The sequence below is a fragment of the Prunus mume genome, linkage group LG5, assembly GCF_029339155.1.
Source record: "Prunus mume cultivar Tortuosa linkage group LG5, ASM2933915v1, whole genome shotgun sequence".
NCBI classification, from domain to species: Eukaryota; Viridiplantae; Streptophyta; class Magnoliopsida; order Rosales; family Rosaceae; genus Prunus; species Prunus mume.
Window position 1 is genome coordinate 13796660 of NC_142702.1, and position 26733 is coordinate 13823392.

General features: G+C 34.1%; 2 protein-coding genes across 3 annotated transcripts; one reads left to right on the forward strand and one right to left on the reverse strand.

Annotated features, from left to right (window-relative positions):
• Positions 1-117: 117 nt before the first annotated feature.
• On the reverse strand, positions 118-4448 carry LOC103331229 (uncharacterized). Of its 2 annotated transcripts, XM_016794215.2 has the most exons (7): positions 4338-4448; positions 3620-3653; positions 2161-3494; positions 1358-1525; positions 738-1193; positions 588-656; positions 118-490 (listed from the first exon to the last, which is right to left on the reverse strand). In XM_016794215.2, the coding sequence occupies exons 2-7, from the start codon at positions 3627-3629 to the stop codon at positions 323-325; spliced, it is 2205 nt and encodes a 734-aa protein (XP_016649701.2). In that variant the 5' UTR covers positions 3630-3653; positions 4338-4448; the 3' UTR covers positions 118-322. The 2 variants fall into 2 exon arrangements, with proteins under 2 accessions (XP_016649701.2, XP_088907811.1); XM_089051685.1 differs by lacking the exon at positions 1358-1525.
• Positions 4449-8164: 3716 nt separating this feature from the next.
• On the forward strand, positions 8165-12805 carry LOC103331217 (RAP release 2, galactose-binding-like domain protein, putative (DUF1997)). The gene is made up of 6 exons (XM_008233832.2): positions 8165-8549; positions 8679-8869; positions 8972-9017; positions 10278-10360; positions 10474-10590; positions 12506-12805. Exons 1-6 carry the CDS (start codon positions 8330-8332, stop codon positions 12575-12577), a joined length of 729 nt encoding a protein of 242 aa, XP_008232054.1. The 5' UTR covers positions 8165-8329; the 3' UTR covers positions 12578-12805.
• Positions 12806-26733: the final 13928 nt, after the last annotated feature.

Sequence of the window (26733 nt, forward strand, 5' to 3'; positions counted from 1 at the left end):
ATACATGGGAAGGGTAACATGGGAGCTTGTACTTAAGACCACTTGGGATCACAACAAAGGCCTGAGCCAATCCAACTAACTGAGAGATTGAGAAAATCAAAGGGTTAAGAAAGCAGCTGGGAAAATTTACTGAAGATTTTAGACTTAAAACTCAGTCATTTACTGAAGGCTAGTTCAATCAAAACAAAGATGATTAATCTTCTTTAGTTCCAAAGGGCAAAAAGATTTAGACAAGTTTATATGCATCTTATTTACTTGAAAGAAAACCTAATTAATAAACTTCAAAGTCTAGGTAGGGCCAATTGGCCTTAACATAGCCACTTTAAACTTTAAGCCAATCATCATCATCATTATCATCATCATCATCAGCAGCAGCAGCAGCAGCAACATCAGCAACATCCAACTCTTCTGTGCTTTTCTTGTTGACATAATGAAGATACTCCATTTCACTGTTGATAGATGTAATCTCTTTCTTCGAACTCTCCCGATTCTAGTCAATCACAAAAAATAAAACAACAAAATAATGTTAACATTTGAAAATAGGTTAATTAATGCATAATATGATTGATTATGGAAATTAAACAAACCTTTGGTTCTTTCGACAAATCTGCCACCACATCTTCATTTTGCTTTTGCTCTAAAGCAAATCTCTGATTCTGAAAGAAAAAAAATAATTACAAACAGAATAATTAAGTAAATAAATTGATTTGAAGTTGAGAGCAAGAAAAAAATAATACCATTTCTTGCAGTTGAATATCTCTATCCTTAAGAGCGTTCTCAAGTAACATCTTGCGCATTTCAGTCTGCCCTAGCTTTTGCTCAAGGCGTTTGTTAAGCTCCTTGCTTTGATCAGCTTCATTCTGCAGCTGAAGCACTTTCTTGTTAAGCTCTGCCTTCACAAGTTGTTCCTTCTGGCCAAAAACTATCACTTGTTGTCTTTTCATCAGCTCACTTTCCTCCAGAGCTTCCTTGAGCTGCATCTTTTCATCTTCAATCTTCTCAAGCTCTTTCTCAAGATGTTCCTTTTGAGCCTCACTCTTTGCAAGCACCTCCTCGAGCTCCTTCTTCTGGCGTTCACTCTCCTCGAGAGCTTTCTCGACATCTAGCTTTCCATCTTTAATCTGCTCATACACTTTCATAATCTGTTCCTTCTGAGTCTCACTAGTTTCAAGCACTTCCCTGATCTTTTTGTTCTGAAAATCACAGCCGGAAACAAGATTGCCCAATTAATCATTCTTATTTCTAATTGGATTATACCAAATTTTAGTTAGATTTCATCATTGAATAAAATTGTTTTTTCATTAAAAGAAAAGCTAGCTTAAATAAAATGATTTTAAGTTGAGAACAAGGAAAATACCCTTTGCCCAACAATTTTGTGAAGGCCTTCCTGGAGGTCCTTCTTCTCGCATTCACTCTCCTCAAAAGCATTTTTAAGCCCTAACTTTGCAGCTTTAGTTTGCTGAAGCTCTTTCTTAAGATTTTGCTTCTGAGCCTCACTCTTCTCAATAAATTCTTTAAGATCTCTCTTTTGACATTCAACAACAAGAAGAAGACAAGAATCATTATTGTTATTCAAATTAAAATATCAAACTACATCAATCATGATAAAGTCCTAATCATTTTGATTTTAGTCTCCTAATTAATTTTTGAGAAATTTATAATAAAACCTATTTCTTGCATTGATTTTATGTAGACACTAAAAGCTACAAATTGAAGAAAACAAACCCAAAAAGGACCAGTTGATGTGTGAAATACCATTATTATCCTTACATTATGATTTTTAGAAAGAAAAAAACTTCAATGATAATGTTGTAATGTTTAGGTTTTTCAAGGCTTGTATGGTATATTTGGTCCATTTGAAAAGTCAAAATGGGCTTTTTCCTAAGGTTTGAGTATTGTAGGGCTTTTTTATATCTCGGGTCCTACTTAGGGCTTACATGTGAAAAGCCTAATTTTTTTTTTTTAATATAACATAGGTACAGAATTTTAGGTCCTTTAGGTTAAGTGTGCATTATGATATACACAATTTTAAACCTACATATACATTCAAATTAATAAGAATAACACCTTATTTAAGGATGACAATCTAATTTCCTGTTACTTAATCCAAGAAAATAGCCAAAGTAAATTTATAATTCGAGTGGAGAAGAAGAAAATTACCATTTGATCCAACTGCATCTCATTCCGATAAAAAAAATTTACAGTGTGCTGTTGTTCTTCGTCGAGATATTGCTTATTCATCTCCAGCTCTTGTTTAAGCTCTTTCTTCTGAAATTCACTCTGCTTAAGCTTTTTCTCAAGATCATTCAAAAGCGTTTTGTTTCGACGACCTTCAGTCTCCAGTTCAAGCACTTTCTGCTTAAGCTCCTTCTCAGTCTCACTCTGCTTACGCTCTGACACAAGATCTCCCCTTTTAGATCGAATCCCCTCGAGCTCTTTCTCGAGAAGTTTCTTTTCAGTCTCAATCCCAACAAGCTCTTTCGTCCGACGTTCACTAAGCGCAAGCTTTTTCTCAAGATCATCATTGCGCAGTTTGTTTTGATCTGCTTCCCTCCACAGCTGAAACAATTTATCATTAAGGTCTTTGTTCTCAATCTCCTTAATGTTCACTTGACTACTCAGCTCAAGCATTTTCTTCTCAAGCTCCGTCTTATCAGCCTCACTCCGCCAAAGCTCTTTCTCAAGATCTCCCATCTCAGCCTTAATCATCTCAAGGTCTTCCACAATATATCCCATTTGAGCCCGAATCTCCTGAAGCTCTTTCTCAAGATCTTCCTTTTCAGCCCGAAACGCCTCAAGCTTTTTCTTTTCAGCTTCACTCTCCGCAAGCTTTTTCTCAAGATCACTCTTAAGGTTTTTGTTTTGAACAGCTTCACTCTGCAGGTCAAGCACTTTCTGATTAAGCTCTTTGCTCTGAAGCTCTTTCTTCTCAGCTTCATCCTGCAGATCAAGAAGTTTCTTCTTAATCTCTTTCTGATAATCTTCCATCTTCTCAAGCTGTCCCTCAAGATTTTTCTTTTCAGCGTGAATCTCCTTAAGCTCTTTTACAATATCTCCCTTTTCAATCTCACTCGCCTCAAGCTCCACCTCAAGCTCTCTCCTCCAACACTCACTCTGCTCAGCATCTTCCTCAAGGATTTGCTTATCTACCCCAAGCTGCTCAAGCTGCTTCACAAGATCCTCCTTTTCAGCCCTAAGCTGTTGGTTCCGATGAACTTCACCCTGCAGCACAAGCATTCTCTGAGAAAAATATTTGTTATTAAGTTCCTTTTCCTTCTGCAACTGAAGCACTTTCTTTCTAAGCTCCATCTTATCAACTCCCATCTGCTTAAGCTCCGTCCCAAGATCTAAATTTTGAGCCTCAGTCTTGTCAAGACATGCATTAAGCCCTCTCTTTTCAGCTTCCAACTTCACAAGTAGTTTCTTATGCTCAATTATCTGAGCTTCAAGCGATTTCAAGGCCTGCTGGTGACTTGATTGAAATTGAAAGTATCCTATTTTGCAACATAACATGAAAAATAATATCAGTTAGTTATCTTGCAGCCCTTTCTAAAGGCGAAGGGTAATCAGAAACCTTAATTATGAAAAACAAAAACCAAAAACCGAAAAAAAGACTCACCATACTCCATTTCTACGTACCGAATTGTGATCACCTACAATTCAGAAAACAAAACTACCAGGTTATAATTTAGCACATAGTAATTGAAGTATACCAATACAAATAACATATTAGAATTTTCGGATGAGTTACACTCAAAAACAATAGAACTCAAATTATTCTAACTTCCACCCGTACAAGGCAGCATCTATCAATTCGTTTCAAATACCTTAATTCTATTTCAATATAAATCGACCAATAAAGTCAATCATGTTAGTTTCTGGAAACTTTTTGGTATTAAAACTCCAGTCTGGAAGCCCTTCTTCCGCAATTTGAGTGATTTTGGATCCAATGGAAAGAGGGTAAAGCCCTTTAAAACTTTGATTTTGGATCCAATGCCAGAAAGAAAAAAATAAATAAAAAATCTTCACGTTTCTCTAAGATTTCTCCTTTAAAAAAAAGGATTTATATACCGATTTTGCAGTAATCAAACAAAATCCATAAGTCCATATGCTACGTCTTGAGATTTATTTCCTTCCCTACGTTTTGAGATTTATGCTCAGAAAATTAATTAGAAAGAACAAGCTTAACTATTCCAGCAATTTATCCCTTCCCAAAGTAATGTTTGTATTGATTATAAGTAACCAAACATGATGGGTTTATGCATAAAATCATGCCGCTCGATACGATTCATGAGAACAGAAAAAGGATTAGGTGTAAGAAGGAATTCAGTACTCACAGTACGTAACAAGGAGAGCCAAGTTCCAAGCCTCGGTTTTGTCCCTTCTTCTAGGTTGAATGGAGATAGCTAGGGTTTGGTTGGGTGCGTGTTTTATACAGAGGTTTTTCCTTTATTTTCTTGTTATATATAACGTGGGAAAGGGGTCTTATATCTCCCAATTCTAACTGGATAAAAAATTAATAACAATATAATAATATTATTATAAGAAGAGATAGATTCGGGTTATTGGACTTGGTTATCTTGGAGGAATATGATTCCAATATTATCTGCAGGGTTTTTGGCTTTTGTGTTCCATGAGACTTCCTTATTGGAGAAGTTATGATCGGGAGAGTTATGCCCCTTTTGGGATTGTTTTTTTACAAATTTATAAATAAACTCAATCCTAAACATGTATTTATAAAAAAACTCAAACACTATTTAAACATAGAAACACACCCAAAATCAACAATTATATATTTGTTGGGTGTGTTTATAAATGGGTTTTGCGTGTGTGTAATGATGAGTTTTGGGTGTGTTTATAAAGTGTTTTGGATGTTGGGTTTTTTTATAATTTCAGTCCCCATTTTGGGTGTTTTAGTGAAACCCCCTTTTTTTTTTTGCCAAAAAATCTACTTTATTTTAAAGTTAAGCAGTCTAAGGTGTTTGGTAAAAATAAAGGAGTGCTGCTGAACGAACCCTAAAATTAACTAAGTACACCATACTATGAAACTATTTATTAAATTACTAATTTGCCCTAATATAAAATGACCAAAAAGGATATATTGAATTATGAAACAAATGTAATTTTAATAAGTACACCCTACTCACCATATTCAACCATAATCAAACATAAGCAAAAAAATCAAACTTCCAAAAACCTTAATATTAACTCCAACAATTTGTTTCATTGTTATTTATTAATTCATTGATGCAAACAAGTCTCATGGATGCTTCAGACGTATCGAGGGAGTCATCAAAAGAGGTATTAATTTTGGTTTTTTTGGTTTAGGTTGAAAGAAAATTAAAATTTATATGTGTCAGATCGTGAAACCCAGAAAGCTCATGCGCATACCCTTCAACTTGGTACTTCAGATGAATTCTTCCATGCACGCCAATTGTTTGACGAAACACCTGAGTGTGGTATCCGAAACAACAATAATAGGCAGCTTTGCTTAGTAGCACCATCATGAAGAAGCTATTTATCTCTTTTCAAGAATGCTTGTTTCGAATATCAGACCCAACGAGTTCACATTTGTCACTGTCATTCACTCATCAACTGCACTTGGAGACCTAAACATAGGCAAGCAACAACTTCATGCATGTGCAACAAAGACAGGTTTGCATTCGAATGTCTTTGTGGGAAGTGCAATTTTGGATCTTTATGCCAAGTTAAGCATTACCCAGGATGCTAAGAACCATCATCAAGTGAATGAAATTTTATCTGCATTCGAATTTCTTTGTGCGTTTGGTGTTGTGTGATAAAATATATTAGGATGTACAAGGGGTATTTTTGATAGTTTGATAGGGTGTACTTAGTTAATTTTATATTTTAATTTAAATATTAGGGTGTACTTAGATCATAGGGTGTACTTAGTTAATTTTAGGGTTCGTTTAGCAGCACTCAAATAAAATATTTCGATTATTTTAAAAGTAGTGGCCTTTTGACAACATCTTTTAAAAGAAGGCTCTTGACTGCTTTTCAAAGCTGCTTTCAAAAGAAGCAGAGATGAACATTTAATGAATTTTTTTAATTCCCAAAATACCATCATTCATTTTAAAAAATGATACCACCTCCACTTCCACATTTAACTTCATTACTTGCACCACCACATTCACTACCTCCACAACCACTGCCACTGCCACCGCCCCACCACCACCACCACCTCCTCCTCCAAAACCTCTACCTCTACCACCACCTCCACAACCACCACCACCATGCTGCCACTACCACCACCACCAATACCTCCACAACCGCCATCCCCATTACCACAACCACCAACTCCACCTTCATCACCACCACCACCTTCATTCCATCACTACCACTACCACCACATGATTAGTATATAACACTTTTAACATCATGTCTATTTTTGTCATTATTCACAGTTACAACAATTTTATATTAAAATTTACCAAACGGTTTTGACACTGCTTTTTGTATTAACAGTACTTTAAAAATATTGTTTACCAAACATAGATCTGCTTTACTTTACAACTAATTATTTTCAAAGCACAGTATTAGCAACTTTTTTTTAAAAGTGACAGCAATCCCAAACTGGGTCATAAGAATTTGAGAATAAGGAATTGGAATTGAATTAACAGTTGATCTGATTCTTAGTTTTTAGGATATTAGATTATGGATTTTACCAGGAATTCTTATAATTTTTTATTTCGCATGTGTTAGTAAATGTAGGAGAAATAAGGAATTGAAATCATTCCAACACCTATATGTTAATACACACATTACTAATAAGTAACATGCAATTAATTTATTTTTACAAAAACAAGAACAACAACTTACTAGAGCCGATCAAACTGATAAGTACAATCTTTCTCACATTGTTGAGAGAATGACCCGAATCCACACAGTGATATTTACACACCTTCTATGCTCGGTAGTATTTTTACAAAACCCTTTGAGGTTTTAGAAATTGCACTAAACTCTCTCACATGTCTCAAATTGTTTTCACGGAACTTAGTCCTTTAATCTTTTTTTTTTCATTGAAAAATTAATAATTTTTTTATATTTTAAAAAACTTATGACAAAATCAACCTCAATAATCTATATATAAAGCAAAAGGCAGAGAATGGTGAAACATTCAAAATACCAGAAAATGTCCTTGGTTAATCCAAACATTAAGAATTAAAATTATTAATTAAATGAGGATAATATAGTAATTTCACACTTTTTCATATTAAAAAAAATTAAAATTAAAAGAAAAATAAGATAATGAATCCTATTTTTATGGAACACAACTACCCATTATCTTTTTTAATTTAAAATAAATTACATTTAAAAAAAAATAAAAAAAGTTTTAGCAGCGCAGCGTACGCATTTAAGAGGTTAATTAAGCTTTAAGGGTATATGTGCAATCCAATCTTTGAGTATCATTTGGAGTAAATTTTTAATTTTTAATTTTTATGATATCAACCATTTTTAGGTGCAAAATTAACAGAAAAGATTTTGTGAAAAAAATTTGAAACCTTAGGGTTTGGCGTTCATGTCAAAAATAATCACCACGATTTGTTGTGAGAGAAATCAGCTGTGAAATAAAACAGTTTGGCGTTTAGTAAACTTTTTGTTAGAAGTGTGGTTGGTAAAAAAAATACGGGGTTATTTTTGGAAATTTGAAAGTTTCATTAAACCCAATGCCTTTTCAAAACTGATTCTTGCATAATCAAAAAATGAAAGCATTCATCACCTGCTTTTCCTAATTGCTTTCTCTCATAGCAATTATTCAAAATAAGTGATTTTATTATCTTTTACCAAACAAGTTGGGCTTTCAAAAAATTTCAAAATAATCACTTATAGCCCTAAATAAGTAATGTCAAACAAGCACTTAGTGAATGTTATGTAATTTTTGAAATCTTAAGGAGTTTTATATGACACATGTAGAATAATTTTTTTTTAAAAAAATTAAAAAAATTATTTTTGCATACATGTGAAACTATAATTTATAGGAAGAATGACTTCTTTGAGCGAAGAGGCAAACAGTATCTACATAAAAACATAATTTTCATGCACATATTGACATTTTTTTATTCACAAAATTCTAGTGATGAGAAAAAAAGAAAATTAAATGCAGCAGTTAAATTAGGTAGATTATTTGTCTTATCCTGTTATCCTTCACCACTCAACTGCTTCTTCTTCCTCTGCTTCTCTCATCTGATAAGCGGACACAAACCTCCCAAATTCAAATCTTTTTATAAATAAATCATTTCTTATTATTTTTGCTTCCTTTTCGGGGCAAATATTTAAAAATTTAATTTATAATATAAGGGAAAAAAAAATGGCACTGAGCTCGTTCTCTATAAAATTTGGTTCCATTTCGTGTCCGTACGAAAACCTGAGGAACGGGACGTCTTCGAGACTGAAACTCAAGCATGTGCTTTTCGCTTTCGCTTCCCCGAAACCCTCGCTTCATATTTCGGCCGATTTGACACCGAAAGCGCGCTTTGTCGCTCGGCGAACCGAATCGGTATCGGTTCCGCAGCTCCAGCGGCCTCTAAGTAATGTTAGAATGACATTTCGGATTTCTTTCTATGCAATTTCATGGTTGATTTCTCAATTTTGTCAATTTTTGTTTTTGTTTTTGTTTTTTCCGGAAATTTATGGGTTTTTGTTGTTGGGTTTTTCAGGTGAGTATATGAGCTTACCGGCGAGTCAATACTCGGTTTTAGATGCAGAGAGGATAGAGAGAGTGGATGAGAATACATTCAGGTGCTATGTGTATAGGTTCAAGTTCTTTGCATTTGAGGTTTGCCCTGTTCTTCTTGTTAGAGTCGAAGAGCAGCCCAATGGCTGTTGCATTAAGCTCTTGTCCTGCAAGGTGTGTGTAGTTTTATTCTTCATTTTCAATTTTTTTTTCTTTTAAAAATTTTTATGAATATTATCATGTGCCCTTTTGTTCATTTATGCTTTGTTGGTACAGCTTGAAGGCTCACCCATCGCGGTTGCGCAGAACGACAAGTTTGATGGTGAGTGAGTTTTTGCTTAGTTTTATGAGAGTCAGAATTAGAAATATGTAAAGCCCGTTCTGTTGAAACAAATTTGTGGAGGTTGATTACGGCATGTTGCTATAACCATACTACTTTAATATTGCAAAACTTGATGGTTCAAAACATATTAGTGCACTCTATTTTCGTTTATTGTGGAAACAGGATAGCGATCATTGAGCTTCATAAGAACAATCATCAATGATTGCCTGCTTAATTTCAAATAGTTGTTTCGCGAGAAGCAGAACGAGTTCTGAGGTTTATTAATTCATGGTCTCGTGAGTACCTAGTATAATTTAGTAACACATACAGAATCAATTCATGTACTAGTAATCACTGCATCCTGCAACCTTTCGATGTCGCAAACTTCTTCCATTTGTAGGGGTGTAAGTGAGCTGGGTGGTCGTTTAAGCTCTTCTGAGTACGTGCATAACCAAGCTCAAGTTCAACTATACTAGGTACTCATGAGGGTTGAGACCATGAATTAGTTAACCTTAGAATTTACTCTGCTTCTTGGTTTGGAAAGGCCTGGTATGGCTCATTGTCTGCTTCTTGATGTAAATATCAGAATTCTGAATTGGTCGAGGCACGATTGGATAACTTAGATAACTGAATGAGCTCGACGAAGCCTTTATTGAGCAGCTCACAAGTAGTTGTCAAGAGGCTCAACTCATTTACATCCCTATCTATTTCTCTTTAGTAAGCCTTGGGGGCCATGCAAGATAATTTTTTTCAAACTTGAACTGAAAAGGAAATTAATCAACTCTGAAAGTGGATGCGTCAAAGCTTAAGCTTGTTGAGGTCTTTGCACAAATCCGGATATTTACCCCTTCACAGATTTTAGAGTGAATCAATTGGTTATTTATGGTTTATCTGTTTCACAAATTTCGTCTGCACCAATCAGTTGTGTATGCTGGCTTTTCCACAGTTGTGAAAGCTGGCTGACTGCCAATGACTGCAGAAGGAAACTGTCATCATCTGAAATAATGGTATTCACTGATTAATATTGGTTAAACTTTTAGGTCAAAAAATGTCCATCTGCAGAATGGTTTATGCAGAGTGTTTGTAGAGATAGTAGGGAAGGTGAATCGTGGTAGTGTATTTGGTTTCATTTCTCAATGATGAAAACATTTAATATTAAAGAGTTTCATTTCTACTAGAGAAGGCATTCGTTTTGTTGAGTCATTAGATTTATACTTCTTTTCAGGAGTTCTTTGACATTGATTTGGTATGGGAATGCAGCTTTTATGGTGAATCAAATATCGTGCACTAACAACCAAAGCAACTCCTCACTACAGCAACTCAGATCAGAAACTGTCATTGAGGTGTATATTGCAAGATTTTTTATTTATTTCAATTTTCTATATTGTTGCATAACTATGCTAATTGATATTTTACTATGTCCGGAAACTAACTTGGATTGTTTTGTGAAATTAAGGTGAGCATTGAGATTCCTTTTGCATTTCGTGCAATCCCAGCACAAGCTATTGAATCATCTGGGACACAAGTCCTTGAACAAATATTAAGAATTATGCTTCCCAGGTTTATGTCGCAGGTTAGTGGAAATTTCTTCAATACTGTTTTGCAGTTTGTCCTTCTGTGTTTTTATTTTTTATTTTTAAATCTATTGATTTCAAAACCAATCTGACCATGGTTATTTTAAATTGGAAATAAATATAAACTTGTCTTAAAAATTTCCTTTTTAGATAGGTAAATTGGAATAAATTCAAACCCTTGCTATTTGCATGTGGATTGTTGGCTTCTTTCTTTCTTTTTTGATGGATGGGCTGATAGCATAATGTTTATGCTTATTTTAAGAATTGGATTACTTTGTTCTCTCATTAGTCACAGTTTCTCTTTCACAATCTTTGATATATTTTTTTTTTTTCCAAACTAGTAATACAGTTCAAGATAAATGAACTCGAGTTGTTGTAAGCCAAAGCTTGAATGGCCTTTGATTTGACCAAAATAAGAAAAAAAAAATCCTATGTAAGTGTGCTGATGAAAAAAGGGCTTTGGCTATGACGACAAACTGGTTCATGTGCACTGCTATGTGTTTCATCTGCATTACAGAATTCTATTGAATCAAAATTGATTTTCACATTGCATCTCATTCCGATTGAGCCATGGTGGACATGAAAGATGAGTATAATTGATAAAAGAAGTAAGCAAGAATTTGGTATAACATAATGGATGGGATTGATTTAAAGCAAGGGTTCAAAATGAGGCAAAATGTAAAATTCTATAATTTCAGTGAATAAAATCATTGAGAAACATTTTTTTCATGGGATTCATTAACAAATGTGAATTTGTTAGCCATGATCCAAGTTGATATACAGTCGCTCTCACTCTGTCTGTCTGTCTGTCTCTCCCTCTGTAGGTTTCAGTTTCCCAGTAGTTTTCTTGCAGATTAATTTTGCGTCAGTAGGAGAACGATGTCATATGCTCTTGGGCTGTCTTGGCACATAGTAAATCTAGTGAACTGCTTTCTCAAATTATTTATGGATTGGATTGGCACAACTTGGCTTGGGGCAAACACCTATCAAAGGCTTTTGAATTTTGATCTTTGGAGTGGATATTGTTAGGACTCAAAATGCCACATTGGAAAACTAGCATATGTTGGGATGGTTTAAGAGCTATTGGGGGCCCTTCCCTTATAAGCCAGTTTTTATGGGCAAGTTTTACCCATGGACTCCTAACATTTGGTATCAGATTCTAGTTTCACCTCACAACTGGGCCAGACTCTACGAAAGGGGCAACTTATAGGCTAGATTAAGTTGGTTGGTATTATGTATGGGCATAATATCGAGTTGCCGAATACTAGTGGGTAAGTGAGAGCCATCTCGAAGGGAGGACATGGAAAGGCCTACCATCGGGCTGGTATCAATAGAGTGGGTAGACGAGGAGGTTGGGTACGGAAGCATACTGGAATGTTAGGGCTCAAGATCCCACATTGGGAAAAAAACATATTTTGGGATGGTATAAGAGCTCTTGGGCACCCTTCCCTTACAAGCCCTTCTTTAAGGGCAAGTTCTACCCATGGGCTCTTATGAGATATGTAGCTTTGCTTTGTTCCATAAAAATTATTTAAATGGTGTTTTTGTTTTTTATATGTACTGTTTGATTGTGGATACTCATTGTTCAAACTCCACGGTGCACTTTTGATGCTTGACTGCCAGCACCACAATGGAATTAGCTCTTTTATCATAGAAGTTATAAGATCAGCCTTCGGATTTAGGGTGTCTATTTCACTTCACTTGTAAGAAGATAGTTCAAAGAACAATATATGGATTTTGACACTTACAGGACATGATTTAGCATTTCAAATTATGATAAGATGTGACATCATACATTTCTGTGGAAGTTTGAAGGCGTAACATTCAATTTTGAAAGTTAGGATCCTTGCAAATTTTACCTCTTAAGTTTTTCCTTGTGATATACTTTGAATGCTCACATAATTTTTGGTGCAGCTTGTGAGGGATTATCGAGCATGGGCTTCTGGTGATAGATCAAGGCAGCCTCTTGGCACTGGTGAGATATGAAATTGTAGATAATAAGCGCTTGCGAGTTCTATTGGCCTCTCGTATTATGTTTGCTGTTCTGTTATATGCAGTGCGAATCATTTCTGCACACTTGTTTTAATTCTCTATTTTACTAGCTTGGTTTGTTCAAGAGGGAAAAAGATCAGGTAAATGTATCAAAGAAATGAATTTTCTGATTTGTTGACCTAGATTGCGTTACCAATGTCATCGGTAACATATTATCGACTCGCTCTCTGCCCTCTATTCCTACAATTCCTTACGTTTAGATGCTGTACCTCTTTGCAAGCCTAAGAGGCTTTTAAGACTGGATCGTTTTAACTGAACCAAATCTAGTTTTGGAGGGGATTCTAGTTACACCTTATAGCCATCTTTGGAGGCCCAGTTATTCTGCCCACCTATGTTCAAATTTTGACATCTTATATGGACACACATCACATCACACAACCCCCCATCCCCCATGTACCACTACAATTAAGAAGATGCCAAAACTTACCCTTAAAAATCATGTTATTTCCTTTCCAAAATAAATATCATATGTTATTTAGTGCTCATTTGGTATCCTATTAAAAAAAACTAAATTTTTTTTAATTTTAAAAATATGAGTTTTTAAATACTGATTTTAAGATTTAAAACTTGTTTGGTATTGCACTTCAAACTATTTTTAACATATAACAAAATTGAAATTAAATAAGAAACCCTAGATTCCTAAATTGAAATTAACAAAGGAAAAAAGGAGAGAGAGAGAGAGAGAGAGAGAGAGAGAGAGAGAGAGAGATAGTGTGTTTAAAATCTCACTTTATTTGTTTTCAATAATGTGAGTGTTTTTGAGTTTTTTTTGGGTATGGGTTTTTAAAAATGGGTTTACCAAACGAGTTTTTGTAGTCTTCGGACTTAAAATTTGTTTTTGAGTTTATAAAATTGAATTCAAATAAGATACCAAACTTACCTTTATTATCTTTTATTCTCAAAACATTTATAATAAAATAAAATAAAAAATAAGCAAACGAAAAGGCCCCAGAAGCTACCCAATAGTCATTTTTTTCTTTGGTCGATGGAGCCAAGTTAGACCACCCCGTAAGGATGTACTCTTCTCACCTACAAGTGATATCACCTTCATTGTTTTTATTGTTTTTGGACAAGTTAAAGAAACATTTCTTCAAGGCTGGTCTTTGTAGGAAGGTGACTTTGCACAGTTTGCTTATTTGTTTTGTATTACTCTTAAGAAGTAAAGTAAATAAATGCATCAATGAAAATGAATTGCTTCTAGAACGAGGGTCTCACGCCTGCAAAGACACATTATTTATACAGCAGAATACCATTAAATAGAAGGCCCAGGTGTTAATTGAAGTGGACATGAACCACTTCTCCCCATTAGTAGCAACCCTTAGAAGTTCCCAAACGTCAGAATAAACTAAGCCGACAACACCTCCATTGCCGCCGACCTCACCACTCTCGCCTCTCCTATCACGGCTTTGGTCACCTGGTTTTTCCCATAGAGAAAACTCCGTACCCTTTTTAGCTATTATTTCTCGAAGATTCAATCGAATTAATTTAGGTATTGGAGGGTTTTTGGCCAACACCCCCCGAATTTTTTTTTTTTACTCATGTTTGATATTACAGAAATCGAAGAAGAGAGAGAAAGAAGCTCAAGGAGCGAAGGATCTTCAAGCGATTATTCTCCCGTGAGAAATTTGCACAAACAATATATATTCAACTTTATATAAAGGCTAGTACAAATTTACAAGCATAACATTTTTCTATTAATCTTCTATCTTTTGCTGCATGGGTTACTGTTCCTACACAAAAATACCACATGCCCATTCTCTATAAGAGCACTTCCACCGTATAGCCCTTGCTAGGGCAGGAAGGGGCCCAAGCCCCGTTTCATGGTTCCAGCGGGCTTAAGCTGCCTAGGCAGCTTGTGGGCTCCACAAGCCTGGGTAGGCTGAAGGCAAGAACAGCCTGGCTGTTGCCTGGGTTTTGACGTTAGCAACGAAAAAAACTTTAAAACAATCTTAAAAATACTAAAAATTTCATAATTTTTTTAAAAATAAATACTTAGTCATATTCTTTACTTTCCACACCAAAACTCTATACAAATTCCTCTTTTCATATCTCATGTGAATAATGGTTGCAATGGCAATGGGTGGAAACACCACAAGTTCTTTACAACTGTCACTATTCACGTAAATAAGAATAACATCATTGTCTTGCCCTTGCTTTTTACCATGACAAATGGATGGAAGTGCTCTAATCATTAAATACTTCCGCCCACTTGTAAAAAGGAAGAATCGTGAAGACAACCTGATGAGAACTCACCTGTCTTAATTTGGGTAACAGAGAGATGGCATATTCCCTTGACACAACTAGACATAAACAAACACCCAAGTGAAATATGTCTCATGGACCCAACCACACACCCTCTCTTTCATTTTCCACACCCAAAATCTCTATCCAAAACTTAGGATTCCAAATCCCTTATCCCTTCACACTTTTAAAACCCTAAAAACCCAACAAGCCTTGTGTGGTTGCAACGTGATTTTGTTTTCCAAAAAGGCCACTAATTCTGACATAATTTTATTCTCCACATGGAAGAGTAAGACCAAACCCTAGATAACTCCAAGGGACCAAAGTGTGATGGAGGAAATGATTTTCTGGCTTCTTGGAGATGGAGTTTTGCTGAAAACCCTAGAGAATTGAGAGGAGACAATCTGCATGGAGTTGAGCAAAACCTAGACAGATTACCTTACGTATCCTACACCTTTCTGATGCCTTTGTCCATATGTTAATGGACACATGTAAATAATTGTGCTTGTATTACGGCTTTGGGCACTCATTTGTACCTAATGGAAAATGGCATGTCTGGAAATTCATTGCCAAGTAGCCACATTTTTCATATATTTTTATATGTTTCCATCATTTTGTGTTTGTTTTGCTTGTTGGGATATCAATATTTTATGTCGGTTTATTTATTTATTTATGATTTTCCGAAACGTGTTTCATGCTATATCACCTATTAATTTTGATTAAACGTCAATGTTATGAAATTTTAATGTGGCAAATTATGGTTTAATTTCACATCACATTACTTATTAGATGTCCCGTCATTTAATCAAAATGACCATTTTACCCATTAGCATTTCTCCTTTTCATTTTCTTATATAATTCCTCCCAACCCAATCTATCTTTGCCACTCAAAATAAAAATAATGGCCAAAATCACTCCACATCAACATGTATATAACACAATCACTCACAATTCCCTTTCCAATTATCTGACTCATACCTTAGAAGCTTCATTGCTGGTCGACAGTCCACCATTGCAAGGCTCTTTGTTTCCACTTGTTATTGTATTCTATTTTTGTTGCTTTTTCACTAGATCAAGAAGAGAGATATGAAATTACCAGATTTACCTGTCTGCATATCTTATCAGAGAGAGATTAAAAAAACGATTGCTTTTATTTTTAGATTTACTATTATACCCAATATAAGAACTCAAATGATAGAAAAACCTTATATGAAATGAATTTTAGAAACACACCAAAAGCTCATTTACAACATAATAAAGAGGTTTCTAACTTCTTATAAATTACTAAACTGTCATCACTTTCTTAAAACAAACTCAACCCCAAAATCTCATAAATAAAAAACTTAAAAAACTTAATAGGGCATCTAAGTAATTTAATAATCAAAATTAAATTCAATAAGGTTAGCTCTCATTTTTTGGGTTTGGTTATAGAAATTAGATGGTGTAGGGTTGATCTATATCATTAGTGCTAAGAACGAGTATATGACTAAATATCTCTTTATTTTTTCATAGAAAAGCCCCAATTTGAAAAGAAGTAATCAAACCTAAAATAAGGCGGTGATTGATTGCATTGTAGAGCCTTTTGAGAACTAACCATTTTTATAGACAAACAAACGGGAGCTTTTATAATGAAGTGCTTATATTGAGGGTGGGTGTCCAATTCTGCCATCCAATAATAATTCTAAAATTGATCGAATAGATATTAAATAATCCCTTACTATAACTCCTCATTATAATCTTCCTGTAGACGGATGTTGCTCTCTTTCGAATATAAAACAATAGGGCCATGCTTGCTAGGTTAGCATTTTAGGGGCTACATTTGTTTATGTCTTTGTTTATTTATCTACAAAAGTTTGGTGGTCTATCCACTTATTTGCTAAAGGTCAAAGCAAACGCATGGGTTTTCATTTCACATAATTAATAATGGGAGAAGGAACGCAATGTGTCTCCATGCAGAAGCAGCAGATGCACGTGGGCTCCACTGTAACATTCTTTCTTTGTCAGCATGCATGACAGATCCAATACAGGCAGGACACCTGTACCTACATATGCATATTTCTAGATTACGACAACAGGGGAATTCTTTATAATTCTTATCCTGCTCTATTATTAGCTTGAAAAAGAATAAAAACATCAAAACAGTAAAAGTACCTATAAGCCCTCGAGGAGCATTAGATTAGGAAGATCATAGCTCCTTCTAGCTCTGTCCACATGAACTTTTACCCAATATCCTCCAAATAATATATAAAATGCGTATAATACACACACAACAATAATTCCAGTGATAAGGAATTTTTTCAATATAGAGAAATATATTTCGAGGATCGATGGTGATCACTTTATCTACAAATGTTTTATGTCATCTTTCTATATTATAATACATGAACACATGAGCGGAATCACTAAGGCCATGTTTGGTACGCCTCACTGAATTGGATTGAGTTAAATAGCATTTGAAATCTTTGTTTAATAAGAGACGGAACTAATTTAAATGAGATTATATAGTCCAATAGTGAAAAAAATGCCTCACTCACTCTTCTAATACAGTGACCCAGAAAAGTGATTCGCTAAATAGAACAAGTGAGTCCAACGCATCTCTTTAAAAAATATCATAATTTTATTTATTTTCTTTTAATTATTGTTTTAGATCTTTGAATGGGGGGTTTTTTTTTTTTTGGAGCATTTATTTTTGTAAGATAAAAATCCTTGATTAAATTTAAATATTACAATAATTATTTTGATATTGCATTTGGAAAATCAAACTATAGTAATTTACAAATGTTTGATATTTTTTTGGATATTGCAACAAGTTTAATAATTCATGATGTGATGCTTTCTTTATCGCAAGCAATTTTTACCTTGTCAAATTCTATTTTTCAGTTTGAAGTCAAGAGTCAAATATACAAAAATGATACATATATATGTATATAATTTTTTTTTTAATTATTGTTTTACTTGAGCCTTGAAAAATCTAGAATTATATAGAGTGAGCTTAGCTCTTTTAACAATTTTTCGACCAACTAAGATTAATCTTGAGGTGCCAAAAAATAAATATCATAATTTTATTCTTCATTTTAAAAAAAAAAGAATTTTATTTGTTCTCTTTTTATTATTGTTTTAAATCTTTCTTTCTTTTTGCCAGATATTTTTATAAATCTTTGAATTGGGGTTCTTTGTAGCATTTATTTATCTTTTAGGTAAAAAACCTCAATTAAATTTAAATATTATAAGAATTATTTTTTTAGTCCCACATAGCACCAAACATAGGTGTTCACTATTTTTATAATCCAACTCCTTCTCAGTAATTAATCTATCTTAGAGCAACTCCAGCGTGCCCGGGCAAAAGGGGGGTTAGGCCCAAAACGGCTTTCTAGCGGACAAATGCTGCTCGGCTGTGGGTGGGCTCCACAAGCCTGGCTGGCCCTCAGCAAAACCACCTCGCCTAGCCTGGGCTTGTTGAAGTCAAGCAACAACAAAATAATAAATAAAAAAAATACTAAAAAATTTCAGAATTTAAAAAAAATAAATACTTAGTCATATTTTTCACTTCCCAAATCAAAACTCTATATAAATTCCTCTATCATATCTTATGTGAATAGTGGTTGCCATAACAACGGGTGAAAACACACTTTGCTTTTTGCAAGGGCAGCCACTATTTACATGCATAGTAGCTGCCCTAGTCTCTCCACCCCCCCTAATTTTCTTGCCATGGCAAAGGGCAAATGAGTGGAGTTGCTCTTAGGCTAATCCGAACTAATCCAAGACATCCAAGACAGTCCTAGGATTTAGTCCAGTCCATGACAATCCACTGTACCAAACGACCCCTAAGGGACCAGTGTGGTCCAAGTCCCCCCTCCCCCCTTTTCTCATTTTTATATTAAAAAATATTATATATTAATATCTTTTATGATACTTCTAATATTTCTAGGGTTTTTTTTTCTTCAAGTTTACATTTTTTTTTCTTCATGTTTTAGATCAATTTTCTAAGAATTTAGTATACATATTATTATTTTTTACACAAGTCCTTCAAATATAAGAGTTATTTTCACCCATTTCTCTAGATTTGTTGCTATTTATTATCTTATTCTCCATATGATATATTATAAAAATTTTTTGGGCCAAATTATCAAGTTTCAATTGGGTTGACTTACTTAATTAAGATAGTTAATCTTTCTCTTATTTTTTTATTTATTGTTTTCTCTTTACCTATGGTTTGTTAGGGTTTGTAAAAATTTGAATTATTCTTTATTGAGTTCAATGGATCTTTCAATTAATCTGTAGATTACCAAAAGAAAAAAAAAGTGTAAATTAAAGATGTCATTATATATGTATTGTGAGTTTGAATTATTTTTATAAATATTTTGTAAAAGGCCACCTCACATATGAACTTCTAGCTCTGCCACTTTGTGAACATATTATACCATATGACCGTATTATAGTATTATACAAAATTATATCTTATTCCTCTATTCTCTCATTATGAGATGTGAGAATTCATATTTTTCTCTTCTAATTTTTTTAAACTGAAATTTGTTTGTAATTTGATTTTTCCATTTTAAACCCACCTTCCCTTCCAACAAAAAGAATTAAAAAAAAAGGTTTGCCTAGCGCAATGAAGTACTACTAGTGGTAATGATAGTAGGATGCTTATTCAACATTGGTCATCAGGCAAGTTCAAACCCTTCAATCAAAGGGTCCACAACAAAATAATTTTGTTTCACTTCAATATCATAGGCATGCTAGAGGAACTTAAGTGCCCTCCAATTTCATCACTTGACAGCAAAAGATAGCCAATGAGTAGCAGTTTAATTAATTTAATTATATAATATATCCAGCTTTAAACTGCAAATTGAAATAAATAATTATGACATTTTCTCAACTTTCTTGACTTTGAGATAAAGCAAAACTTGTACTGGAATCTTATTCTCCAATCATAAAAGGAGCACTGGACAAATCATGTTTTATTTAGCTTAATTAACTTGCCTCAGGGCCTCATAAAAAAAGAGGTGTCAAGAAATTCTTTGACTGATATTTTCTCTGCCTTAATTCTTTATTATATGATTATATCTATATTTTCTTGCAGCCTCATTTGTAATTAGTTTATGAAACTTAGTCAAGGTAAGAGTTGGCAAGTTTTAATCATGTTCTTAAAACCACCTTTCAAAACAGATAATTAACTAGGTTATCACATAATTAGTTTTGGTAAACTATAACAACAAATGGTCCTCGAGTTTAATTTCCCAAAAAAAAAAAAAAAAAAAAAAACCAAATCCATGTTTGAATTGTTATTCTTGTGTGTATATCACAAATTAAACTTTTTTCATGTGAATATTCATGGAGAATTGGAATCTCAAAACGTCAAAAGTCAGCTTGATCATTCGTATGTTCATCGTTGAGAGGTATGATAGGATGTCCATTAGCAAGAGCGTCGTTAATGGTCAAATGTGCGTGTTAGAAATGACACTACTCGGATGGAATAAGGCCATACTTTTAGCCACAAACCCTTGGTCACGTGACATAATGGTCAAAGAGCAAAATGTGTACGTAAAATCTAATCCATGTGACAAAATATGACTTAAGAAAGTATGGCGAATCCATTAAGGTTCCAGTAAAGGCACTTGCCTTCACTCAATTATATTTTTTACATGTGAAGGTGCCAAATTGTTATAAACTTCCTCAAAGAAGACTATGGCAGGGCAAAAGGGGTGGCCTGCTCTACTATTCTACTTATGTCAGTCTTCTCGTTCTCTAGGCTCACTCTTCTCATTCTTTTCTTTGTGTCGTACAATAAAGGAACTAGGTAGAATGTATAAAGTTTGTGATACTAATTTGTGCATTATATGATTGTTTTTTTTCCCCCTTAATAAATAATAGTTGATTGATCTTTACTATTAGTGACTTGGTAATAGTATTTTTTTGCCCTCAAAAAAGAAAATTCCTAGATTCGCAGTGATCCTAATTGAATTGGATTAATGATTTTTCCGTTAACAAGTTTGACCAAAGTATGCAACGCCATGTAATGCCAACGGAGCGATGTTTGTTTCCTCGGTTTTCTACACCAACATGAACTTGTAAAGTTAGATTCTTAGACTACCTTGTTGGTCTTTGCCCCAAACAATCAAACACATGACGACCTTTTTTGTTTGAGTTTAAATTTTCGACCAAGCACTGAGCCACATTGAAAAAGGCAGCCCAACGTACGTGAAACGATGCCGTCACGCAACCCCAAATGTGTGTAAGAGTAAGACAAGGACCTGATTTCGCTCGTGCCAAATTCAACCACAAAAAAGGAAAATGGTCCTTCCCACCAAAAAAAAAAAAATGGGAAAAAAAAAGTCACACCACTCACTTTTTGGTATTTAGATTTCTACCTTTGGCTTTGCGACTCTGTGAAGCTATGCCTTTATTCTCCTCTGCTCTACTGTCACTGTAATCTTCACACTCTAGCTTTTGAGAGGTTTGGTAGCTTTTCCATACCTTTTTAGGATGCAAAAATTATGCCCATAACATAAGGAGCCTGTGTTGAGAAAGTACAAACACTGCAGTAGGTTTTCCTAAATATGGACCGGCTATTTACACGTAGGTGATTAACTATTCGAGAATATTGTCTCTTATCGAGAAACGAAAATATAGAGTTCATTTGTCTCTTTATTCATTGTCAATAGATTTTGCATTGAATATAACTCAACATAAGGCATTGGATGGTTGGATACCATTCGAATCGAGCAATGACAAGAGATAATTGGGCCTTTGTCAAAGGTAATTGATAAAGTTGATAGACATTTAATTTTAACAAGTGACCGACATGCCACATCATATGATGGTTAAATTTTGATTTTTGAATCATTGTATTCAAATTTGGATGTGACTTAAAATAATTTGTATTCTATATTTGTTTATGAAAAAAACAAAACAATTTTATTACACACAAATTAAGCACTTTTCTATGTTGGGATACGTCAGCTACTTTTTGCTGCTAATTTATTAGCAAAATAAAAAGTTTAAATTTGATATCCATTTTGGAGAGGGAGAGTAGAGAGAAAATTATAGAAGATATTTCTGTTGATATTGAAATCTACTTTGAGTGCTCATCCACATAATAGATGAATGTAATTGAATGTTTGTGGAATTTGGCATAAGATCTTTTACACACACACACACCTGCAACAGATTTGACCCATTAAAGCAAATAGTTGCTTCTTTTGTTTTCTTGATAGAAAGTAAATGGTTGCTTTAATTGAGTGGGAGTTCCACCAAAGAGAATAAGATAGCAGTTCATAGGAGAATTCTCAATTGAGGATGTCCTCAATTAAAAACGAATGTGTATTTCACAGTGCAGTTTTATAATCGAATTAATCATACCCATCTTCTTGAGAGGTTTTTTGAGTTTCATGAAGAATTTCATAAATTTTAAGAACAACCTCGTGCTTGTAGGGTTAATCAGAATGAGATTTGGAGCTGTTTTATGAAGGTTTCTAAAAGCTCAATGTTGATGGAGCTACTAATGAGCAGTTCCAGTATTCATGCCAACAATCCCATAAGTCTTGGCTAGACATAATTATTTTGAGTTTTAGATAGCTTTCATTCTCTTGTAGTTATCTTTGTATATTTCATTCTTTATCTGATAGGATATATTTAACATCCCACGTCGACGAATAGAGAGGGAGTGATGTGCTTTATATGTACATGTCCGCCATCTAGCATGGGAACTCTGAAGTTAAGCGAGTTAGGGCTAAAACAATCCTAGGATGGGTGACCTACTGAGAAGTTGCTTGTGAGTTCCCATAAACAAAACCATGAGGGCAGAGAGAGGGGCCAAAAGCGGACAATATCGTGCTACGGCGGAGTCGATCCTAGAATGTGACAATTTGGTATCAGAGCCACTCTGCCTTGTGGTGTGAGTGTGCCGACGAGGACGTCAAGCCTTTAAGGGGGGTGGATTATAACATCCTACATCGACCAACAGAGAGGGGGTGATGTGCCTTATATGTACATACCCGTCTCCATCTAGTACGAGGCCTTTTAGGAACTCACTAGCTTTGGAGTCATAGGAACTTCGGAGTTAAGCGAGTTTGGGGCTAAAGCAATCCTAGGATGGATGATCCACTGGGAAGTTGCTCGTGAGTTCCCAAAAACAAAATCGTGAGGGCAAAGAGGGGGCCCAAAGCAGACAATATCGTGCTACGGCGGAGTCGATCTTGGGATGTGACAATATAACTTGTATATCATTGAATGTAACTCCTATTGCAATATGACTTTATGTGATTTATAAATACAATATACATGAATCTCGATAAATTAAAATTGTAGGCTTACCAAAATCTATCTTGGTATCAGATAATCTAAAAGTCAAGTGATTTCTCTTTTTCTTCTTTCTCATGGCAACTAAAGCTTCTTCTTCTACCTCAGTTTCCTCGCACATTGGTGTGGGTAATGTTAATGAAGTTGAGTTGTTCAATCTCATCCTTGAGGAATGTCATTGAGAGGATATTTGGTATATTTAAATCACGATTTACAATTTTCAAGTCTGCACCTCCATTCCCATATTTGACACAAACAGAGATAGTGTTAGCTTGTGTAGGACTACACAATTTTCTTCGAAAGAGTGTAGATCTGACGAATTTCCTGTTGAATTGGAGAACGAATCTTCTTCATCTTCATCGTTACCGGTTAATGAAGGGGATCCTGAACTAGTTTTCCAAACACAAGAACAACAACATAATGCTACTGAATGGAGAGTTGGTATAGCTTTGGATATGTGGAGAGATGCTGGGCACAATGACAACAATGAGAATCAAGGACAATGATTGAACGTTAAACATATTCCTTAAACTTTTCTTTCAAATTTGTAATTTCTTTCAAATTTGTAATACATTTTGTCACTATATTTCTTATGAATTTTGCTTTTCGTTAGACATAATTTTATTCATGTTGTTGAAGAAAAACATGTTATGAATTTGGCTTTTTATTTCATGTTGTTTAAAATTTTATTTCACGTTGGTACAAATCAAGTATCAAAACATCTCTTGAAATTGGATCACCATTAGATACATTGACAACAACGGGTGGGTTTACATTCTTTATCATCTTCTTTAGTCAAGTTATAAGTAAAAATCTTGTCATGTATTGTAGCTGATTCTGATAGAAAGTTAACTCGTTATGTGTACTATTAACAAAGACATTGATAGGGAGGAGTTTAATTGGGAGCTTCACTAATATACCCAAAATAGGAGTTAAATTTAGTTTTTTAAAAACCCCCACATAGAATGCACTTTAGAAACACACCCAAAATTCATTTATTATATAACAAATTGGAGTTAAAGTTCCTATAAATTATAGGACTGCCATTATCAAGCCCAACATCAAAAAACTCAAGAAAACACCTAAAACAACCCTAGCCCAATTTTATAAAAACAATCCCAAATATTTTACCACCTCGAAAACCGAAACTTTCGTCCAAAAAGAAAAAGAAAACCGTAACTTAACTTCCAGCACACGCCTACATTAAACCATCTCTGCAAAACATCTCTTCATTCACCATCTTCATCAAAGCATTTTCATCATCTGTCCAAACCGAGACTCCATAACCACCACCAAGCTTGATCTACTTTAAAAAACAAACACCACACACTGACTTCCACCTGCAAAACCAAGACAAAATTTCAGAGAACAATTTCAACAAGAAAATGCTTCAAAGGTAAGACATTTACAAACTAAACCTTTAAGTAAAGGAAAAAATCTTGAAACTATATTGGATTTCACTATTGGACTGACTGCATAGGACCATTATTCTGGCTATAAAGTTTACTGTCATGTTGATTAATGACTATAAAGTTCCAGTATAGGGTAATAACATTGTTTGTTTTCTGTGAAATCCTATTTCTAATGCATGTCTTCCATTGTTAAGTTCCAGTATTGGGTAATAACACTACTTGTATCCTATGAAATTCTATTTGTAATGTATGTCTACCATTGTTAAGTTCCAGTATAGGGTAATAACACTGCTAGTTCTTTATGAAATTCTATTTCTAATGCATGTCTACCATTGTGAAGTTCCAGTATGGGGTATTAACGCTGCTACTTTACTGTCATGTTAATTAACGGCTGTCATGTTGCTATTTCTAATGCAGGTATACCAAATAAAGGATGAAGAAAGAACAAACCAAACCAATGTACAAACCAAAAGGCCAATAGTCATCATCCAAAACAAAAACAAACAAGAAGCCAAGTAGATGAGATGACCTAAATTATGTGCAGATCAAGTGCAACATGCTCTCTTATGGTATTGTATAGTTGGGGTTCTGCTCGCTGTGGCATCCATTGGCATTGCCAAAATTCGCAATGGCCAAGCTTTGCAAAGGAGAAGTTCTAAATTGCTGAAAATTATGAAATATTGGTACAACTCTTACCACATTACTCCTCTCAATTATCTAGCATTAGCATCTAAAGTTTTAAAACGAACACATTCTTGCTAATTTTATTCATGGATAATCTATGCAGGGGTATCTACCTTGACAAATATGTTATTGATAAACAAACTTCAAGTCTCAAACCTACAAATAAAAAAACATACCTAAAAAAAACCTGTTTGTATGACAGTAACTACAAGAACCAATAATGCAACAAGTTATGTCAAATCAACATGTCATAAGAAATGGTGTCAAAGTAACAAAATAGAAGGCATATACTGGACTTGAGGATTCACAACAAAAGACCAAACATCTACAAAATTAGAAACCAGAGAAATTTACAACCCGACCATTTTGATCATAGTTCTACCAAAGCCAAAACTGCAAATTTTTAGACTATCCAAATGAAAAAGGGTTAACAAAGAAACCCAAAACCTTAAAACAATAATTTAAAAAAAAAAAAAAAGACTTGAGGTACACTAAAATACAAAAAACTTTGAGAAGAAGAATACTAGTAATAACAAGATACCTCTACAAGAAAAAAAAAGTACACTGTTAAGACTACATCATAGAAGTACACTGTTAATACTATTGTATAGAATTATCTTCCTAGTAAAAATCACATTCTACATATCATAAACTTCAAGTGTACATCTATATATATTTATATATAGCAAAATATAGAGCATGCTTTGTTACTGAAAATCTATTCATACTATGTCATAGAGGTACATTGTTAATACTATGTCATAGAAATCAACTCAGTTGCAGGGCATGAACAATATAATAACTGTTCATACCACTTACTGGAAGTTAACAACTACATCATTTCGTTTCCATAATAGGTAGAATAAAAGTGTACAACTCCAACAAGAAGAAGAAGTTGCATTTAAATCACAAACAAACCCTAATTAGACAATATTACTAAAAACCATGAATATGGAGCTCAAACCTGATTAAACTTTGAAAGCTGATCAACAACATCATTTCCAACTAGTGCCTCTCCAACAAACAAGACAAGATCTGGATTGTTATGATTGACTTGCTTGACAATGCCCTCATTAACGGTTCATTATCCCGAAAGGCATAATACAATATATTTTCACATTAAAAAAAATATATACATAAGCAAAACCTAGGTCTCAACCCGTTGAAAAAGGAATTTTAACAAGTAAACAACATTATTATCCTTCTGTAATAGCAAAAGCAGTGGTAAGATTGAAACAAAAATTGCTAACTAACAGTAGTTTAGCATGTACATCATACAAATAGTAAATATTTATGTAGATGCTCAACCATTATGCTAAGAACTAGAAACATAGTACCAACATTACAAATCATATTAGAACTAACACAAATAAGCAAGCAAGTAATTTTCAGATTTTTTTTAATAATCAATTTATTTATCGCAATTTGTAAATGAAATGCAAAACTAAGAAA